We start from the raw sequence: 19,660 nt of genomic DNA on the forward strand, positions 1-19,660 counted from the left end.
GTAGACTTGGCACATCCAATGTCTTTATTTTCATAAACCGATGTTGATGCATTGGAGGCTATGGTTATTTTCATTTGTCTGCAACATGAGGTGGGTCCTGAGGTATGGGAAGAGTCCATGATGTTACAGGGTCTCGCTGTGAACAATATGCAGTGGGGCGGACATTAGTAGAGGACTTTGGTTTTACCAATGTTGAGAGCAAGGCCATTAGTCTTGAAGGCTTTAGTGAAAGAGTCATTGATGACTTTAGTGAATGAATTATTGATGATGCATCGACTTCAGAGTGTGCACGAATTTGTGCTTCCTGCATATTGCAACTCAAGAAAGAGGATTCTTAACATGTGCTGCAGACCGGGGTGGGGGGGGGGGGGCTACAGCCCCCCACGTTTTTGCCTAGACATGTTTCAATGTCTCTGGCTTTGGACGAGGCGCTGCTGTGCTCTGAGCAACCTGGTTGTGTGTGTTGGGGAGCCGGGCCGGAGGGAGGGATGGAAGCAGAAGCAGCGACCGGGGCATTTGCAGACGGGGAGCCGGGGCTGGTCAGTGTTTGCCGGGCTGGCGAGTCGCTCGATGTAGCTCCGGCCATGGAGCAGCCTCAGTGCAAGAGTCTCGGGCTGTCGGAGGCGTCGGAAGCGTTGCGCCGCTGTCTCTGTTCCGAATTCGCCCTGGGACCGGCATGGACCAGGCAGCGGCTCGGTGCATCCTGGAGGACAACCAGTGGCTGCTGGCAGTAGGAACCAAGCAGTGGGTAGAAGCGGTGGAAGATAGTGACCTTCAAATGGGGATGGTTGGAGAAAGCATCCTGTTTGCCTGCTAGATTTTCACCTACTGTAACTGCAGGAAAAATGTTCCCATTCCCAATTGTTGGGAGAGTTTAGAACCTGGGGTCACAGCTTAAGAATAAGGGGTAGGCCATTTAGGACTGAGATGAGGACAAACTTTCTTCACCCAGAGAGTTGTGAACCTGTGGAATTCTCTGCCACAGAATGTAGTGAACTTTGCAAAATCAGGAAATGTTATGATTATTTCTTGTCTCTTTTTCCAACTACAAACAAAAAAAATAGCACGACATTATAACACATTTAAAAGTTTTGTCGTCAAATTGTCTGTACCGTGGAAGGCACTGGCATCAATCCTGGGGGGGGGGGGGGGGGGGGGGGTATGGCCTGTAGTATTATCCCTCAGTTTTTGGGGTCAAACAATAACAAAAATAATCTCCTGCTCTTATCTCTCGTGTAGGCCCTACATTATCTTATAAATACTTAAAACAAAAAATTGAAATCATACTTCTACAATGCACAAAAACATGATATATCAAATTTTAAAAAGTCCCTAACGTGGGGGGGGGGTCACCCCCTCCCTCACCGAGTACCCCCAAGGCCAGTGATCGCGCAGACCCCCCCCCCCCCCCCCCCCACTTTCAAAAACGCTACGCGGCCCCTGCTTAAGAGATGCAAAAAGGCTGCAGCTGCTGGAATATTGAGCAAAAAGTGTTGAAGGGACTTAGCAGGCTAAGCAGGATCTGTGGAGGAAAATGGACAGATGGTGTGTTAAGTCAAGGCCTTTCATCAAATGGATGTAGTAGAAGGAAGAAAGATGCTAAAGGGAGATGAGGGAAGAGGGTGGAGCAAGGTGGTTCTTATCCATGCCCATGTTTCTACTCCTTAAAAACTAATCGAACTACTTTCATCATTCTGTGTCGTAGTTCTACTTAACTCTGCCCTTTACTTTGGTGTGGCACATTCCACGTGTTATGAAAGACCCCGATATGTTAGAAAAGGTGTTTTTACAATTATGTTACCAATAACATTCAGCTGGGCTGACGTGTACTAATTACTAACAATTTGGATTTAAATATCAGGTCATGACAAATGATGACATAAGAGTTGGTCATGTTGTTGACAGTGAGGAAAGCTTTAAGCTGCAGGAAGATATGCATGGTCTAGTGAGAGGGGCAGAGAAATGCAAGATGATGCATTTTGGAAAGGCCAATAAGGGAGCGCAGGCAGTTGCCTCATTACATGTTAGTAGAGGATTTTGATCTTGCTGATGTTGAGTACAAGGCCACGAGTCGTGTGTGCTTTAATGAAGTCAGTAAGTTAATTGGCCAAGTATTCACATACAAGGAATTTTCCTTGGTGCTCCGCCCACAAGTAACAAGACACACTGTGACTGTGCTGGACCACTTTCTGTTTGCAGATATTAATGCCACCTGCTGGATATTCAGGTTCCTACAGCTTTGGGTTACCTTTCCTGTTAGGCAGGAAGTTGTCATAAGCCAGGAAGCCCAGCTCAGGGACAGTACCGCATGGTGCACACTGTAATTCTAGTGTGTAATTTCTGCCATCCTACCGCACCAGTTTGTTAGACGCATTGTCTGTGAGTAATCATGTTTGTGTAACAGCAGCTTTATACGTTATTGTGCAGCATTGCTATTATTAACAGTTAAGAATGTTTCATGTGCCCTGGCTGGCTTCTTACATAACAGCATCGTATTTAGTGGTGGCATCATAGTTTATGTTTCTATACCAAGTGTATAACGTTACTAAATATGCGGTTTCCCTTTCTGCTTGTATGTTACAGTTTTACAGTTGAAAACAGTAAAGAATCAACAACATCTCGTGTCTACGGGTCTTTATTGGATTACTTGTTTAACTTGCTAGATAGCTGGATAGGGACATCCAGCGAGTCCAGTACAGTGACAGTTACGAATGATTCAGAAAACACTAAACATTAATAATAATAAAACATTAATGATAAAACACCGTTGATTAAGCATGTGAACCAACAAAACACCAGATCATAGAAACATAAAAAATAGGTGCAGGAGTAGGCCATTCGGCCCTTCAAGCCTGCACCACCAAAGGGAGGCTACAGATTTTTGGCTGTGGAGTAGAGCAACAACTCGTGGATAAAAACTTATGTCTGGCTGTGGCGGCTTTGACAATCCGGAGTCGCCTTCCAGAGGGAAGTGATTCAAAGAGTTTGTGGCCAGGGTGAGAGGGGTCCGAGATGATCTTGCCCGCTCGCTTCCTGGCCCTTGCAGTGTACAGTTCATCAATGGAGGGAAGGTTGCAGCCAATAACCTTCTCAGCTGATCGGACAATTCGCTGCAGCCTCCAGGTGTCGTGCTTGGTGGCTGAGCCAAACCAGACCATGATGGAGAAGGTGAGAACAGACTCTACGATGGCCGTGTAGAATTGGACCATCATTGCCTGTGGCAGATTGTGCTTCGTCAGCTGCCGTAGGAAGTACATCCTCCGTTGTGCCTTTTTGACCGTGGACTCGATGGTAGCCCCCCACTTAAGGTCCTTAGAGATGATGGTTCCCAGGAACTTAAAATGCTCCACAGACGTGACTATGGTGTTGTTGATGGCGAGTGGGGTGAGAGGGAGCTCTCCTAAAGTCTACAATCAATTCCACTGTCTTAAGAGCATTGAGCTCTAGGTTGTTGCTACGGCACCAGGACGCCAGCTGTGACACCTCCTGTCTGTAGGCAGATTCCTCCCCATCCTGGATCAGTCCAATCAGGGTTGTGTCGTCCGCAAACTTGAGAAGCTTGACAGAGGTGTCTGTGGAGGTGCAGTCGTTGGTGTAGAGAGAGTAGAGGAGAGAGTACGCAGCCTTGAGGTGCTCCTATGCTGAGCGTTTGCAGGTCCAAGGTGTCCTTTCCCAGCCTCACATGCTGCTTCCTCTGTCAGGAAGCTGGTGATCCACCGACATGAGTCATTTATGCATTGGAGCTCAAACACCATGTATGAAATTGCACCTGTTGGCTGCATATTGCAACTCATCGAAGAGGATTCCTAGGAAACACAGGCGATTGTAGATACTGGAATCTTGAGCAAAAAAGACAAAGTATGCAGTGCAGGTCAGTAAGATGTGATTGGCAAGACGGGCTTTAATACAAGTTGGGACGTGGACAGCAGAGTTTGTTTATCTCAATCCTACAGGAATGGTGTACTTTTATACTGTATTTAGTGATGCAAAATGTTCCTGAGTGTTTATAGCCACTGTTAATCTTTTCTTATTGATATTGTTATTGATATTAATGCAGTAGATTTCTACAAACCCACCCAATGACTCACCCATGAAACTAGTTTCACAAATTCAAATGATGTAGGATTGTCAACTAGAGGCTATTATCAGAGTAAAATGGTCCCATGTCATGGAACAGCATCTATTCACTGCACTACAAAGCTATCATATAACTGCATACACTTTCTATAATTCTTTCATTTCATTGGGTATTTTCTATTTACTCTAACACGACCCATAATTAAACTATGACATATACACTCTCTAGTTTTTAATAAATACTAGCTTGCATTTCTGTAACGCTCTTCAGGGAAAAAAAAAATTAAAACATTTATCGGTAAATTTGTGCAATGTCAGATTTCCGTAGATCAGGTCTTCTGTATCCCAGGGAGCCTCTGTGTGCAATAAGTGAGAGGACTCAAGTGGGAAAGAACTGTGGGACTTGGGAGTATACATTCACAGATCCTTAAAGGCAGTAGAGCTGATCAACAAGACAAGAGCAGGGACAGTGTGCCAAATGTACATAATAACCAGGCCGAGTGCTGTATACCAAAATACAACCTGCTGGAGGAATTCAGCGGGTCAAGCAGTATGTGTAGAGGAATGTGGACAGTCAAGGTCTTAGGTTGGGATTCTGCTTAAGAGTTACGTATAGTTCTGGTTAACAAATTACAGGGAAAAATTGCACTGGACAGGCTGCATAGCAGATTTACAGGAATACCGAGCAAGACTGAAAGTGCTAGAGTAATTCAGCAGATCAGGCAGCATCTGTGGAGATAGGCGACAGGGTGGACAGGCGACATTTCAGGTTGTGATCATCATTAAATGTTGCTGGGATTTGGCCCCGGCTGCTGGGTTAGCAAGACAGCTCTTTCTGTGTTAGGTGCAGGCACAATTGGCCAAATGGGCTACTGTTGTACGTTGTATGTTTTCTATGATTTTGTGATTAAACCAAACCACTAATTTTCCATGTTTTTTTTTTTTTTTTATAAATCAGCAAAGCATAAATGTTCTTTTTTACAAAGTTTATTCAACGAGACTGAATTTTGAAAACTGTTAGCCATAGTTTCTTCCCAAATCATTAAAAAATATAAAGATACCGTATTCAACAATGACCACCCATTAAAAAATGTACCATTAACAAAAACAGCATAACCTTCTTAAAGCATATTTAAGTTATTCTTCATAAATCAAATCACCATTGCTCTGTCATAGAAAACATTATTTACAATAAACGTATTCCCGTCAAATCTTCAAATAACCATCTAAAGGAGAACAAAATCACAAAGGTAAACCTTCACCTCCAAATATAGAGCTAAGGAGTAAAATTAATCCTCTTAATTTAATTCCATAATATTATGTATGTGTAACAAAGAATCAAGAGAGAAAAAAAAATTAGGAGTGCGACAAAAACACCGTTGATTTTTCACAGTTTTACTCTCTTCTCACCTCTCCACGCCAAGGATATCCACCTCTACAGTCTGGCTTCCTTTATATCTTGTAGTAACATTTATTCTTTGCCGTTAAATAAAATCCTTATACCTTCTTTCCGCTTCAGAGGGTGACACCGCAAGTTTGCAAGTGGGAAAATATTTTGAAGCGTAATGAGCAAAACAGTTGAAACAGGATTGCAAGGAATTTGCAAAGACAATTTAAGAAGATATTATCGTTTTCATCGAGTTAGGCAATAGACATCTTTGTAGTAGCAAAAACAGGATTAAGAAAAAAAAGTACCAGCGAGAAAGAGGGAAAGTACAGTGATCAATGGAGCAAGTCAGGAAGTCCTGGGGATTCAAATTGTTCAACAATCCATTCAAGGTTCAACTTTACATAAATATATATCATTGGACACCCAGGTACTTTTCATTTTTCTCTCGTGGTGATTGATTCACCATGGCAACACAGCCAACAACGAAGAGACAGTATTGTTAGCATCGCAACACCAATAAATTATGAAAAGCTCTGTAAATAATGACTTTGAAATTGTACCCCAGAAAATAGTGCATTAATCATTTACATGGTCAACTGAGTTGCCTGTCTCTGCAACTGTTAAAACAAAAGTTCTCAATACCTCACGGTATTAAGGCCAAAGGAGGAAAGTCATGCAGACTTAACTGCCCATACATTTAAATGTGTCATCCTTCAAACCAATTAATCAAAAAAGTAGGAAAGTATGGAAAGAAAATCACAAAATAGATTTCTGATTAAACTATTAGAAACCAGACTTTCAGTGTATTGTTCTCAGCTTTCAAATATTAGAGATCTTCATTCCAAGCAGAAAGTGTGTACAATTTACTTAAGCATTATTGTTTCACACGTGTCTTTCAAAGTAATTGTACAAATTGAAGCACAATATATAAATGGAAAGGCAACATATTTCAAATCTGATTCAACATAAATGATGAACTGGAGATATTTTTCTCCAAACCCAATAGAGGTCTAATTGTTCCAAACTGCTTTTAGCCTAACAAGTTTTAGAATATGAAATATAAATGCTGTGTCAGTATTCTGTACAACAGTTCTTCTGAGTCAACCAGATTCATCCATCTGCAGGTTATCAACTCCATTTGGTAAACGCAAGTCCTGTTAAACATATGTATATTTCCTCAAAGGTAATTCTTTTAATCCACCTTGACAACACTGTAGATCTTGGACACGAACCAGAAACATGCGAAAAACCCAATAGTTCCTGGAAAAAAAGAAGCTAAAATAAGCTGTTTGCTGACATTAGTGATATACAGATGCATAAAAATGCCCGATTTTATTACTGATTTCTTGTTTAATTTTTCCTCCAGTGATTCTAGCTAAGAAACGTAAATGATATAATTTCCGTTCTCTTCAAGACCACTGATGTTTTACCAGCATATTGCCTATGATACCTTGCCACAACCCAGCTGTGAATCAAAGAGATCTATCTTGCAGCTAGTGGCATTCTCCCTGCTGAGGCTGACCAATGACCTGGAATGCAACAGGAATGCCGGTGCCTCAGGCAAGTAAATCACTGACTTAACAGCAGGGCACCTCCACAAACCACAGCACTGAACAGTTCCTGAATCTGTTTCTTCCTCTTCACTGAACAAACATATGTAGAGCATTTGTGACATAGGCTGGTGCACTGTCAGCCTCAAGAGTAGAATTACAGATGTATCCTCATAACTTAAGGGCGGCACAGTGGTGCAGCAGTGGAGTTGCTGCCTTACAGCATCGGAGACCCGGGTTTGATTTTGACTACAGGTGTTGTCTGTACGGAGATTGTATGTCCTCCCTGTAACTACGTGGGTTTTCTCCGGGTCCTCCAGTTTCCTCCCACATTCCAAACACGTGCAGGTTAGTAGGTTAATTAGCTTTTGTAAAATGCCAGACAGCACACTGGATCTTGAATGGAAATCCTTCCATCCCATGCACTGGGGGGTGGGGGTGTGAGGTGGCAGGATTTCATTGATATTGTTAAATGTGAAGATTCCGTTAAATAGCAGAAGGGACTTCGGAGGCTGTATGGTCCACTCCTAGTCCTACTTTTAAGAATTATTACAGCAGGATCTTGATCAGCTGGGCAAGTGGGCTAAGGCTAATGGAGTTTAATTCAGATTAAGTGTGAGATATTGTATCTTGGGGAGTCAAATCAGGGCAGGACCATCACAGTGAATGGCAGGACCCTGGCATGTGTTGTAGGACAGAGGGATCTAGGAGTAGTACAAATGCGTATTTTGTATTGGTGTCACAGGTAGAAGAGGTGGTGAAGAAGGCTTTTGGCACGCAGGCTTTCATCAAACACTGAATATAGAAGTTGGGATGTAATGTTACAATTGTACAAGATGTGATGAATTGGTGTATTGTACTCAAGTTTTGGTCACACTTCGATAGGAAAGATGCTATTAAGCTGTTAAGAATGCAGATTTTTAAGGATGTTACCAAGACCCAGGGTCTGAGCTATAGGGAGAGGTTGGGCAGACTAGGATTTTATTCCTTTAAGCACACAAAGCTGAGGGGTGATCTTACAGACATGTACAAAATAAAGAGGTGAATAGGTAGGATAAATTCATTTATCCCAGGGATAGGGGGAATCAAGAACTAGAGGACACAGGTTAAATGTGAGAGGGAAAAGATTTAATAGGAATCTGAGGGGCAACTTTTCACACAGAGGCTGGTGGATATAAGAATGAGCTGCCAAGTGAAGCATTTGAAGCTGGTACAATAACATTTAAAATACATTTAGGCAGGTACATGAATAGTAAAGGTTTAGAGGGATATGGTCAGATGTGGGCAAACTTGGATGAATCGTGCCGAAGGGCCTGTTCCCAAGCTTTATGTCACCAAGAGATTTCTGGATATTAGGGAATAGTGTGTGGCAGAAGATCAGCCATGATCTTACCAAACAGCACTTCAGTTCCTATCCATGCCCATCAGATGCTGCCTTACCTGCTGATTATGCCCCTGTCCCACTTAGGAAACCTGAACGGAAACCTCTGGAGACTTTGTGCCCCACCCAGGGTCTCCATGCGGTTCCCGGAGGTTGCAGGTGGTTGCCGGAGGTTTCAGGTAGGGAGGTAGGAAGCAGGTAGGGAGACTGACAAAATCCTCCGGGAACCGCACGGAAACCTTGGGTGGGGCGTAAAGTCTCCAGAGGTTTCTGTTCAGGTTTCCTAAGTGGGACAGGGGCTAACCTCCAGCACTTAGTGTTCCAAACCAGATTCCAGCAACTGCAGTTTCTTGTGTCACCATCTGAGTACTCCATTTATGGATGTTTACTGTATGCAAATTATCTGCTGTGTTTCCAACATTACAATGAACAAAAGGTTTGCTTTATTGTAAAGCCCTTTGGGACATCCTGCAGTTGTGAACAGCTATTCACATGTTAATTCATAACTGAATTGAGAGGAAATTGGAACCAAAATTGTGCAACAAAAAAAATGTCACTCCAGATTTTCATAGATCTTACACAGCTTGTCAGCCAACCAAGTCCGTGTAGGCCATCAAGCACTCATCTATACTCATACCATTTTTAAAATTCCACTCATTCCCATGCACTACCTTCAGATTCTAGCATTCACCTACACACCATTTACAGCGAGTGGGCAACTCATTCATTAACTTTCATTCATTTCGAGTAAACAGAAGAAATGCGTTGGAGCACATAAAAACTTGCAAACTTAATTGAGCAAGCACCAGGTCAGAATTGAACAGCTGAATGGGCCATGTTACTAGCCAACAAAAACTTCCTTTGTATCATAATGACCCCATGCCTCTGTAGCAATGACTTACAGTGGTCATGATCTGACAATATCTCAATTTTAAAAAGTAAATTTCAATTTAATTATAATTAGAATGTTTGTGATTACATCAGCTTAAGATTTTATTTTAGAATGAAATAATCAATGTTTCATGATAGAACAAAGCTGATTAGTTCCATGTCACTTCTGAACTTTTGGAGGAAAGGACAGGGGAAACTTTATGTGCAACATTCAAAGATAAATTCAAGATAACTTGCACAGAATTGTTCTGAACAGCTTACCTGTGAAAAGAAAGAAGATCAGTGCCATTATCATTGTGTATCCAAAATACAAAATGATGCTGGCAGTTCCAGTTATCTGTAGTTTGGAATAGAAATAATGGATTGCGTAGATTAAAAAATATATTGCTGTAAATCCACTGGTTAGGAATGAACGCCATTGCCAGTGATAGTCCTGAAATGATAGGGGATAAACACATTTTTAAAATATGCAAGGACATGCTAGGATGATATACAATACAATACGGTTTTATTTGTCACATTGCACATGAAGTGCAAGTGAAATGAATTTACTTCCTTATTTGAAGAGTACAGTTTAATGTATAAGAGGACCACAACACTTTAGAAGGTTTTAAAAACTACTTTACACCCATTATGTAGCAAGCAGCCAATTAATCTACTAACCCATAAGATATGGGAGGAAACGTGTGTCCCCAGGGCAAACCCACATGGACACAGGAAATCACACAAACTGCAGACAGGCAGCAGCCAAAGTCACGATTCAATCTTTGGCGCTGTAAGGCAGCGTGTCAAGTAGCAGTGCCACTGAGCTGCCCATCGAATTCAACTAGCATACTTGCCATTTTTGCTTCTATCTCAATTCAGTATGGAATTAGTTTATAGGAGTTAAATATGAAGCACTGGCAGGATCATGTTTAAAGATCGATTACGTTTTGGGATTAAAATTGTGATTTTGATGTGACTGACAAAAGACATGCACCCTTTGATGCAAACAGCCTTCAAACCAGTTAGTCTATGTGCATAATTCTTTAAAATTGTTTCTAACATGTGACAGGGCAAGCATTCGTTGTCAGCTCTCGGTGACTTTCTTAAAATATTGCTGTCCTTTTTGTGAATTAACTAATTTAGTTGCTAGTTAGGGAGTTCCTGGATTCGGATCAATTCGGATGCAGGGTATTTGCAAGTCAAAAAGGTGCGTGACTTGGAGAAGATTCTGTTTACAATGTTGTCATGAACCTGCTGCCCATGGTAGAGGTTTCTGGTCTGGGAGGCAATATTGCTGGAGCCTAGGTGGATTGCTATTACACTCTTGATGCACTGACCTGTATATTTCACCAAATTGCTCCGATGGAATATTCAACAGCAGCTCAGAGAAACAAAACTTTTATACTTTAACACAAGAAAATATCAAAATATAAGTATGTTTCATTAAACCACGTGAACCTACCTCAGCACAAAGGTGGAAGTAACAGAGAAGAACAGTTGCCTCAGAGCAAGTAATGACAAGAATAATGAACACCAGAAACAGGAAACCAAACATATAATACATCTGGTGAGACCTGTAATGATACAGAAATTAGTAACTGGAAAAGAAAAATATCGTTCAACAGAAAGCAAATTTGCATGAATTCAACAAAACAGTTAATTTCAGCTTTTGCTGTGCAGACGTTACATTCATTCCGTCATAAAAATAACAGGCTCACTTAAACATGAAATGTTATGTCAATTAGTACAAAAGCCACCTTGTAATTTTCCTGTTAAGTACAGTGCATTCAGAAAGTATTCAGACCCCTTCACTTTTTCCACATTTTGTTCCGTTACAGCCTTATTCTAAAATGGATTAAATGCTTCTTCTTTTTTTTAAATCATCAATCTACACACAATACCCCATAATAAAAAAGCAAAAACAGGTGTTTAGAAATGTTTGCAAATTAAATGAAAAGAAATAACTGAAATATCACATTTACATAAGTATTCAGACCTTTTGCTATGACATTCAAATTGAGCTTCCCATTTCCATTGATTATCCTTGAGATGTTTCTACAACTTGATTGGAGTCCACCAGTGATAAATTAAATTGATTGTACATGATTTGGAAAGGCACAAACGTGATTATAAGGTCCCACAGTTGACACTGCATGTCAGTGCAAAAACCAAGCCATAAAGATGGAAGAATTGTCCGTAGATCTCTGAGACAGGATTGTGTCGAGACACAGATCTGGTGAAGGGTATAAAACAATTTCTGTAGCATTGCAGGTCCCGAAGAGCACAGTGGCCTCTGTCATTCTTAAATGGAACCACCAGGACTCTTCATAGAGCTGAATGCCCAGCAAAACTGAGCAATCGGGGGAGAAGGGCCTTGGTCAGGGAGGTGACCAAGAACCCGACTGCCGCTCTGACAGAGCTCCAGAGTTCCTCTGTGGAGATGGGAGAACCTTCCAGAAGGACAACTATATCTGCAGCACTCCACCAATCAGGCCTTTAGGGTAGAGTGGCCAGACGGAAGCACCTCCTCAGTAAAAGGCACATGACAGCCCACTTGGAGTTTTCCAAAAGGCATGAGAAGCACGATTCTCTGGTCTGATGAAACCAAGATTGAACTCTTTGGCCTGAATGCCAAGCGTCACGTCTGGAGGAAACCAGGCACCGCTCACCACCTGGTCAATACCATACCTACGCTGAATCATGGTGGTGGCAAGCATCATGCTATGGGGATGTTTTTGAGCGGCAGGAACTAGGAGACTAGTCAGGATCGAGGGAAAGATGAACGGAGCAAAGTACAAAGAGATCCTTGATGAAAATCAGCTCCGGAGCATTCAGGACCGCAGACTGGGGCAGAGGTTCACCTTCCAACAGAACAACAACCATAAGTATACAGCCAAGACAACGCAGGAGTGGCTTTGTGACAAGTCTGTGAATGTCCTTGAGTGGCCCAGCTAGAGACCGGACTTGAACCCGATCAGTCATCTCTGGAGGGACCTGAAAATAGCTATGTTTCAACTCTCCCCATCCAACCTGACAGAGCTTGAGTGGATCTGCAGAGATGAATGGGATAAATTACCCAAATACAAGTGTGCCAAGCTTGTAGCGTCATACCCTTCTTCATGCCCAAGAAGTCTTGAAACTGTACACCTGTTTTCCTTTTTTTATTATGGGCATTGTGTGTAGATTGATAATAAAAAAAATAATTTAATCCGTTTTAGAATAAGGTTGTAACGTAACGAAATGTGGAAAAAAGTGAAGGGGTCTGAATACTTTCTGAAAGCACTGTAGGGAGGTGTCTTCACAGGTGTACCCAATACAGAAATAAACTTCTGATTGCAACTGCATTGCTGATTTACCCAACAATAGGACTCACCATATGCTATTGAGAATAAAGAACAGCTGAATGAAGATGCATCCAAAAGGCAGTATGCCACCCATGATGATTCCAGGCACAGACTTTGTATAGAATGACTGGTCAGGGATCTGGCGTGGGATTTGATTAATGCGAACAGGATGCTCTATTGCCTACAAAAGTAACTGCATGTTATACTTTGAACAGAATTTAATGCTTTTGAACAACAAATGGAACAACACAGAGCCAGATTGAACTCTTTATACAAGCTGCAAGGTGCTGCTATGCATGTCATAACAATGTGATGTGAACCCATACGACATGATGCCTGATCTGATCAACATTATCCACATTAGGCAGGAAATGGTGTTGGGTAGACTGATGGGACTGATGAATCCCCAGGTCCTGATGGTCTGCATCCCAGGGTACTTAAGGAAGTGGCTCTAGAAATTGTGGACACATTGGTGATTATTTTCCAATGTTCTATAGATTCAAGATCCGTTCCTGTGGATTGGAGGGTAGTTAATGTTATCCCACTTTTTAACAAAAGCAGGAGAGAGAAAACAGAAAACAGTTAGCCTGACCGGTGGTGGGGAAGATGCTGGAGTCAATCATAAAAGATGAAATAGCGGCACATTTGGATAGCAGTTACAGGATTGGTCCGAGTCAGCATGGATTTACAAAGGGAAAATCATGCTTGACTAATCTTCTGGATTTTTTGAGGATGTAACTAGGAAAATGGACAAGGGAGAGCCAGTGGATGTAGTGTACCTGGATTTTCAAAAAGCATTTGATAAGATCCCACATAAGAGATTAGTGGGCAAAATTGGGGCACGTGGTATTAGGAGTAGAGTGCTGACATGGATAGAAAATTGGTTGACAGGCAGGAAACAAAGAGTATGGATTAATGGGTCCCTTTCAAAATGGCAGGCAGTGACTAATGGGGTACCGCAAGACTCGGTGCTGGTGCTGGGACTGCAGCTATTTACAATATACATCAGTGATTTGGATGAAGGGATTCAAAGTAACATTAGCAAATTTGCAGATGACACAAAGCTGGGTGGCAGTGTGAACTGTGAGAAGGATGCTAGGAGAATTGCAGGGTGACTTGGACAGGTTGGGGGAGTGGGCAGTTTGTTGCATCTGATTGTTTGTTGCATCAATTATTAATAAATTTATATTGAAAAGAACCTGGATAATCCTAGGTGAGATTGTGCTACTAACTTGATAAAGTGGTTGAATATATTTTCCATCTTCTCACTTATCTTCATTTCATTCCACTGCAGGTTATGGTAAATAGCTATAATATTTCTGATCACCCTTTACTGTTAAATTCCAGGCAACTTATCTTGGGATACTGAATTCAGAATATACATATATAAATTCTTATAGTTGGGAAAGTAAACATCCTAAAAATAGAGGCCTCGGACACCTTCTTCAATTCCTTCAAGCACATCCTTTGGATGCTGATCTTCACAAATCTACAGCATTATAGATGGAACTGATTAGGGAACGCTATCAATAAATCCTTAGCATTCACGGCATGAACATCTTTGGATTAACTAAGTATTGTGGGATATGAGTTTATCTCCACCCACAGGATTTTAAGTCCTTTCAGGATGAGAACCGTTTTCATCATTAGAAATTCTAATTTCTTAATAGGATAGAGGTTCCAGGACAGACAAAATAAAGTCACCCAGGATTAAGAGTTGGGGGTGGAGACAAAACAATTTCTCCTGCCATTTAACTGCAAAGTAAATAATAAACCCCAACTGCAGACCACATAAAACTCAAGCTTCAAGAAAAGACTTGCATTTCTGGCGTGCCTTTCATGATTTCCAGATGTTCCAAAGTATCTTACAGCCAATGAAATACTTTGTTACTGTCTCTCCCCACTGAAAGCATCTATGAGGCGCTGACTCAAGCAAGCAGAATCCATCTATCGTTAAGGATTCTCATCATTTGAACAAGGCCCTCATCTTGCTGCTTCCATTAGGCAGGAGGTGCGGAAGCCTGACGTCCCACACCACCAGGTTTAGGAACAAATAACATTTCTACACTCATGATGTTCTTGAACCGACCTGCACAACCTTAAACCTACCTCAGCAATGGAACACTCCAGACCACTTTTTGCACTGCCATAGACTCTTCTATTATATGTTTTTGAACTAATGTCTTGTTATTTTTTCCTTTCAATGCTTGGTAGAATTTGTGCAATTTATGCTTTTGTGTGCTTGACTCTATGTGACTGTGATGCCGCTGCAATTTACTTTGCAGTTAAAAAATTTTCATTGTACCTGTAACCCACTGTACTGAGGCATATGACAATAAACTCGATTTGACTTGCTTGCAACGTGACTGGCAAGTTGCCCATACCACGTCTCGGAAGACAGCAATGCCAAAGACAAGATTTTCTTTTCATATTATGTAAATTACCGCAACACATGCCATAGGATTTCTTCAAAATATACCACTGAAAAAATTGTAACAAAGCAGATTGAAAAGGAAACTCATTGGAAAATAAATATCACCATCTCCTGTTTTCTACTCGGCACTTTAACAATTCTCCTTGGACAATGCTATGAAGCACCTATGTAACATTTTTCGTGAAGTAAATTTGCTGCTTAATATTGTTGGACAACTTAATATTGTTGGACAACCATATCCCAACATATCCCAAGTTGGGATATGGCATTTTCAGGCCAAGGAATAACTGGCTTAAAACATTCAGAAATGTTTGAGAGTTGTGAGACAATAGCTTTATTTTCACCTATATTCAATAAAAACAATCTCCCCCACAAAGAAGAATAAGGGAACTTACATGCTTCTTGAAGCCGAAATAGGCACCAATAAAGGTCAAAGGCACAGAAATTCCAAACCACAATGCCAGAACAGCAACCAATGTACCAAAAGGAATCGCAGCTGAAGATCCTTCTCTCCACAGAATTAAGTTCATGAGGAAGAAATCAGTAAAGACAATCCTGGCGAGAGAAAATATACATTTGGCAGCAAACTGCAATATTGTTCAGCAAATCCTGTAACTGGGAAATCAGGAACTTGAGTGAATTGAAAGATAACAGACCCATGCTTCAGTGGATCTTATATTACAAATACATTAGACACAAAGCTGGGTGGCAGTGTGAACTGTGAGGAGGATGCTATGAGAATGCAGGGTGACTTGGGACAGGTTGGGGGAGTGGGCAGATGCATGGCAGATGCAGTTTAATGTGGATAAATGTGAGGCTATCCACTTTGGTAGCAAAAACAGGAAGGCAGATTATTATCTGTTGGGAAAAACATTATCAAGTTGGGAAAAAGGGAAGTACAATGGGATCTGGGGGCCCTTGTTCATTAGTCAATTAAAAAGTAAGCATGCAGGTACAACAGGCAGTGAAGAAAGCAAATAGCCTTCATAACAAGAGGAGTTGAGTATAGGAGCAAAGAGGTCCTTCTGCAGTTGTAAAGGGTGAGACCACACCTGGAGTATTGAGTGCAGATTTGGTCCCCTAATTTGAGGAAGGACATTCTTGCTATCGAGGGAGTGCAGCGTAGGTTCACAATGTGAATTCCCGGGATGGCGGGACTGTCATATGCTAAGAGAATGGAGCGGCTGGGCTTGTATACTCTGGAATTTAGAAGGATGAGAGGGTATCTTATTGAAACATATAAGATTATTAAGGGTTTGGGCACGCTAGAGGCAGGAAACATGTTCCCGACGTTGGGAGAGTCCAGAACCAGGGGCCACAGTTTAAGAATAAGGGGTAAGGTATTTAGAATGGAGATGAGGAAACACTTTTTCCACACAGAGAATTGGGAGTCTGTGGAATTCTCTGCCTCAGAGGGTGGTGGAGGCCGGTTCCCTGGACACTTTCAAGAGAGCTTGATAGTTTAGAGATAAAGAGCGGAAATAGGCCCTTCGGATCACCGAGTTCGCACTGACCAGCGATCACCACACATTAACACTATCCTACACACACTCGGGACAATATACATTTCTACCAATCCAATTAACCTACTAACCCGCACTCTTTGGAGCGTGGGAGGAAACTGAAGATCTCGGAGAAAAACCATGCAGATCATGCAGAGAACATACAAACTTCGTACAGACAAGCACCCATTGTCGGGATCAAACCTGGGTATCTGGCGCTGTAAAGCAGCAATTTTACTGCTGCGCCACCGTTGCGCCCCACTTGGTATCCTCCACATTACCTTCCTCCACCTCATTCCCTCAGCCAGGGAACAAACAACATTAAAAGTACAGAATAAATTTTCAAATAAATAAACTTACCCTGGGCATAAAAAAGAAGTCAATAATACATTTGTTTTCCACTTCTCACCGCCAAATGCTATTAAGACAAAATGGAAATAATTAAAGCTCTGTAGTCATGCAGACATTAAAACTAATGTTAGTGTAATGGCAGTAAATGGCAAAACACTATTACTACCCATCTCAGCATCTCTAATTTGTTTGAGAAAACATGCTGAAGATTGAAGAAATTTTATCCAACCAAGAAACAGGTGGCGCTCGGGTTATGCAAGCATTCCGTTTCTGAAAATGTATTTCTCTTTTAGTCAGTAACGTCCATTTTCCATAACTACTCTTTATCGCTCCACATACACTTGCTATAATTATTTCATTTTTTTGAATATTCACCCAAATACAACCAAATATTAAACAATGGATTATACACTGTATCTAATCATTAATAATTACCATGAAGCATTTTATTGTTATCATCTTGAAAAATACTTTAAAAATGTATCGGAAAATTTGCATAAAGTTCGACTACTTCAAATCAGATTACCTGTAGCCTGGGGAGCCACTGAACTTGCATTTAGGATCATTTATTACAAAAGTGTTGCGAAAAGATGAGACGCAGAATAAAATTAGTGAAATATGAGGGGCCAAATGGTCTTATTCTGTGATGTGTGATTCTATATACTGACACAGTTTAGAGCTCCGCCAACAAGTTACAGCAGGAGGGCATTATATTTTAGAATCACCACCCTGCATCTGTCAAATGTATGGTCTCAGCTATTCTGCCTACGAGTGACTGGGGGGGGGGGGGGGGGGGGGGGGGGGGGGGGGGGGGGGAGGATGGGAATTTAACCAGGTTGATCTTGTGAACAACTCAATAACTTAGATGGCCTGGAAAGATGCAGTTGGATTTTTGATAAGGAAGGAAACCTAGCAATCAAACTAAACATTGTATCTAAAAAAAACAAACAAGCATCTGAATGGTTATGGATGGAGCATATTGAGCACATTTTACAACCACTGAATGCCAAAGGGTGATGATAATTGAAACTAATGAATAGAAATTCTGTCAGCTTAAATTCTTTTTTACTTACACTTGTAAAACCTGGCAGCTACATAGCCTGCTGGGGTTCCAAGCAGCACCCACAAGACAACGGCACAAGTCATTAAGGATCCTCTATTTGCAGGAGATAAAAATCCCAGGCATGCGAAAACTAGGGAATAAAAGGACACATTAAAAGTAACACATCTGTACTGGAAAGCACAGACCTACTGTACTCTGGATAACCAATTCATCGAGAGCCATTCTGTGATCAACAGATTCTAAGCTTGCACAAAGGTTTAGAAAGCCAAAGTAATTGTAGAAACTTGTCAAAAAGTAAAATTTACATTATACAGCTTTCAGTTCTTTTTGGTTTAAATTGATCTGGAAAACAAAAATCTTAGTTCATATGCTTTTAGAAAATATCAAATACCTACACAGAGTAATGAACATCATGATAAAGATTTGAACACCAGAACCCAGAAAAACAGATAAAATCATTCCCTTCCGGGGTGGTCGAAAGACATCACCGTGGACCAATTTCCACCCAAATTCCTCCTGGGCTTCTTCCTGTTAAAAAATAAACAAAGTATTAAAGCACAGGGCCTTTTACATAATAGAAAAATGCAAATGATGCTTATTTAGTTTAGTTTCGCGATACAGCACAGAAACAGGTCGACCCGCACACTAACACTAACCTCCACACCCAAGGGATAATTTACAGTTATACCAAGCCAATTAACCTACAAACTTGAAAGTCTTTGGAGTGTTGGAGGAAACTGGAGATCCGGGAGAAAACCTATGCAGGTCGCAGGGAGAACATACAAACTCCGTACAGACAAGCACCCATAGTCAGGATAGAACCCGGGTCTCTGGCGCTTTAGGTGCTCTAGATGTGGAAAGGTGGACATGTGCAAAGCCCAATAATTTCAGAATGTTTGCACACCCAGCCAGAAAAAAATGGCCAGATTTTTATTTTGCACACCACCAACCTCCATTCACAGCACAAGAATGCAACCTTCCTGCTTAGCTTACATTGCCTAATGTATGGGAGAGAAGGAGAAAAACACTTAAAACAGGCAAATCGGGCATTTTAATACATTTGTTTGGACTTCTTTTGTTTAGAATGCTGTGGAATGCCTTAAAATGAAATATTTAAAACAAAGACATTCAAGCAGAGTGAATGCAGGAAATCTGCCCACTGGTGAGGAATTCAGAATAATGGAGCATAATATTGTAAAGTCAGGAAGCATTCTTTCAAAATTACTATAAAATTCTGCATTCTAGCCTACACAATTACAGCTTTATTGATTCATAGTATGTGGGTGCCACAGGAAGGACTGCCTTTATTACCCCTGGAGAGGAAAGAATTAGAGGGAAATGGGCCAAATGCAGGCAAATGGGACTAGCTCAGGAAGGTAGCTTGGTTAACATGGACAGGTTGGGCCAAAGGGCCTGTTTTCCACGTTGTATAACTCTATGACTATAACTGTTCGTAAAGAGGTAGTGAACATCTTCTTTGAGTCACTTATATCCATACAACCTTGGTACTTCAAGAGTTTTTTTGACCATGCAAAGTGAAATTGGTTATGTCATTCTAAGATACGCCGATACATAACTTAGAAGGGAAAGTGGTGATGCTTCATTATCCACCTGAACAAAGCAGCCCATCCTCCTGCTAACTTATGCTAGTGCCTCATGAGCAAGCATTTATGATAAGCACATTGCCAAAAT

At 41.3% G+C, this 19,660-nt stretch overlaps 1 protein-coding gene across 1 annotated transcript in view; it reads right to left on the reverse strand.

The window, feature by feature from the left end:
- Positions 1-5,048: 5,048 nt before the first annotated feature.
- The window catches only part of tm9sf2 (transmembrane 9 superfamily member 2), a 34,609-nt gene continuing 19,997 nt past the window's right edge, over positions 5,049-19,660 (reverse strand). Inside the window, exons 9-16 of the mRNA XM_055636661.1 lie at positions 18,364-18,496; positions 17,979-18,098; positions 16,915-16,972; positions 15,448-15,607; positions 12,648-12,799; positions 10,737-10,848; positions 9,551-9,722; positions 5,049-6,727 (exon numbers count right to left, since the gene is read on the reverse strand). Coding sequence (XP_055492636.1) covers positions 6,660-6,727; positions 9,551-9,722; positions 10,737-10,848; positions 12,648-12,799; positions 15,448-15,607; positions 16,915-16,972; positions 17,979-18,098; positions 18,364-18,496 — 975 coding nt within the window. The 3' untranslated portion in view covers positions 5,049-6,659. The remainder of the gene's footprint in view (positions 6,728-9,550; positions 9,723-10,736; positions 10,849-12,647; positions 12,800-15,447; positions 15,608-16,914; positions 16,973-17,978; positions 18,099-18,363; positions 18,497-19,660) is intronic.

Source organism: Leucoraja erinacea, chromosome 6 (genome assembly GCF_028641065.1).
Source record: "Leucoraja erinacea ecotype New England chromosome 6, Leri_hhj_1, whole genome shotgun sequence".
Taxonomy (NCBI): Eukaryota; Metazoa; Chordata; class Chondrichthyes; order Rajiformes; family Rajidae; genus Leucoraja; species Leucoraja erinaceus.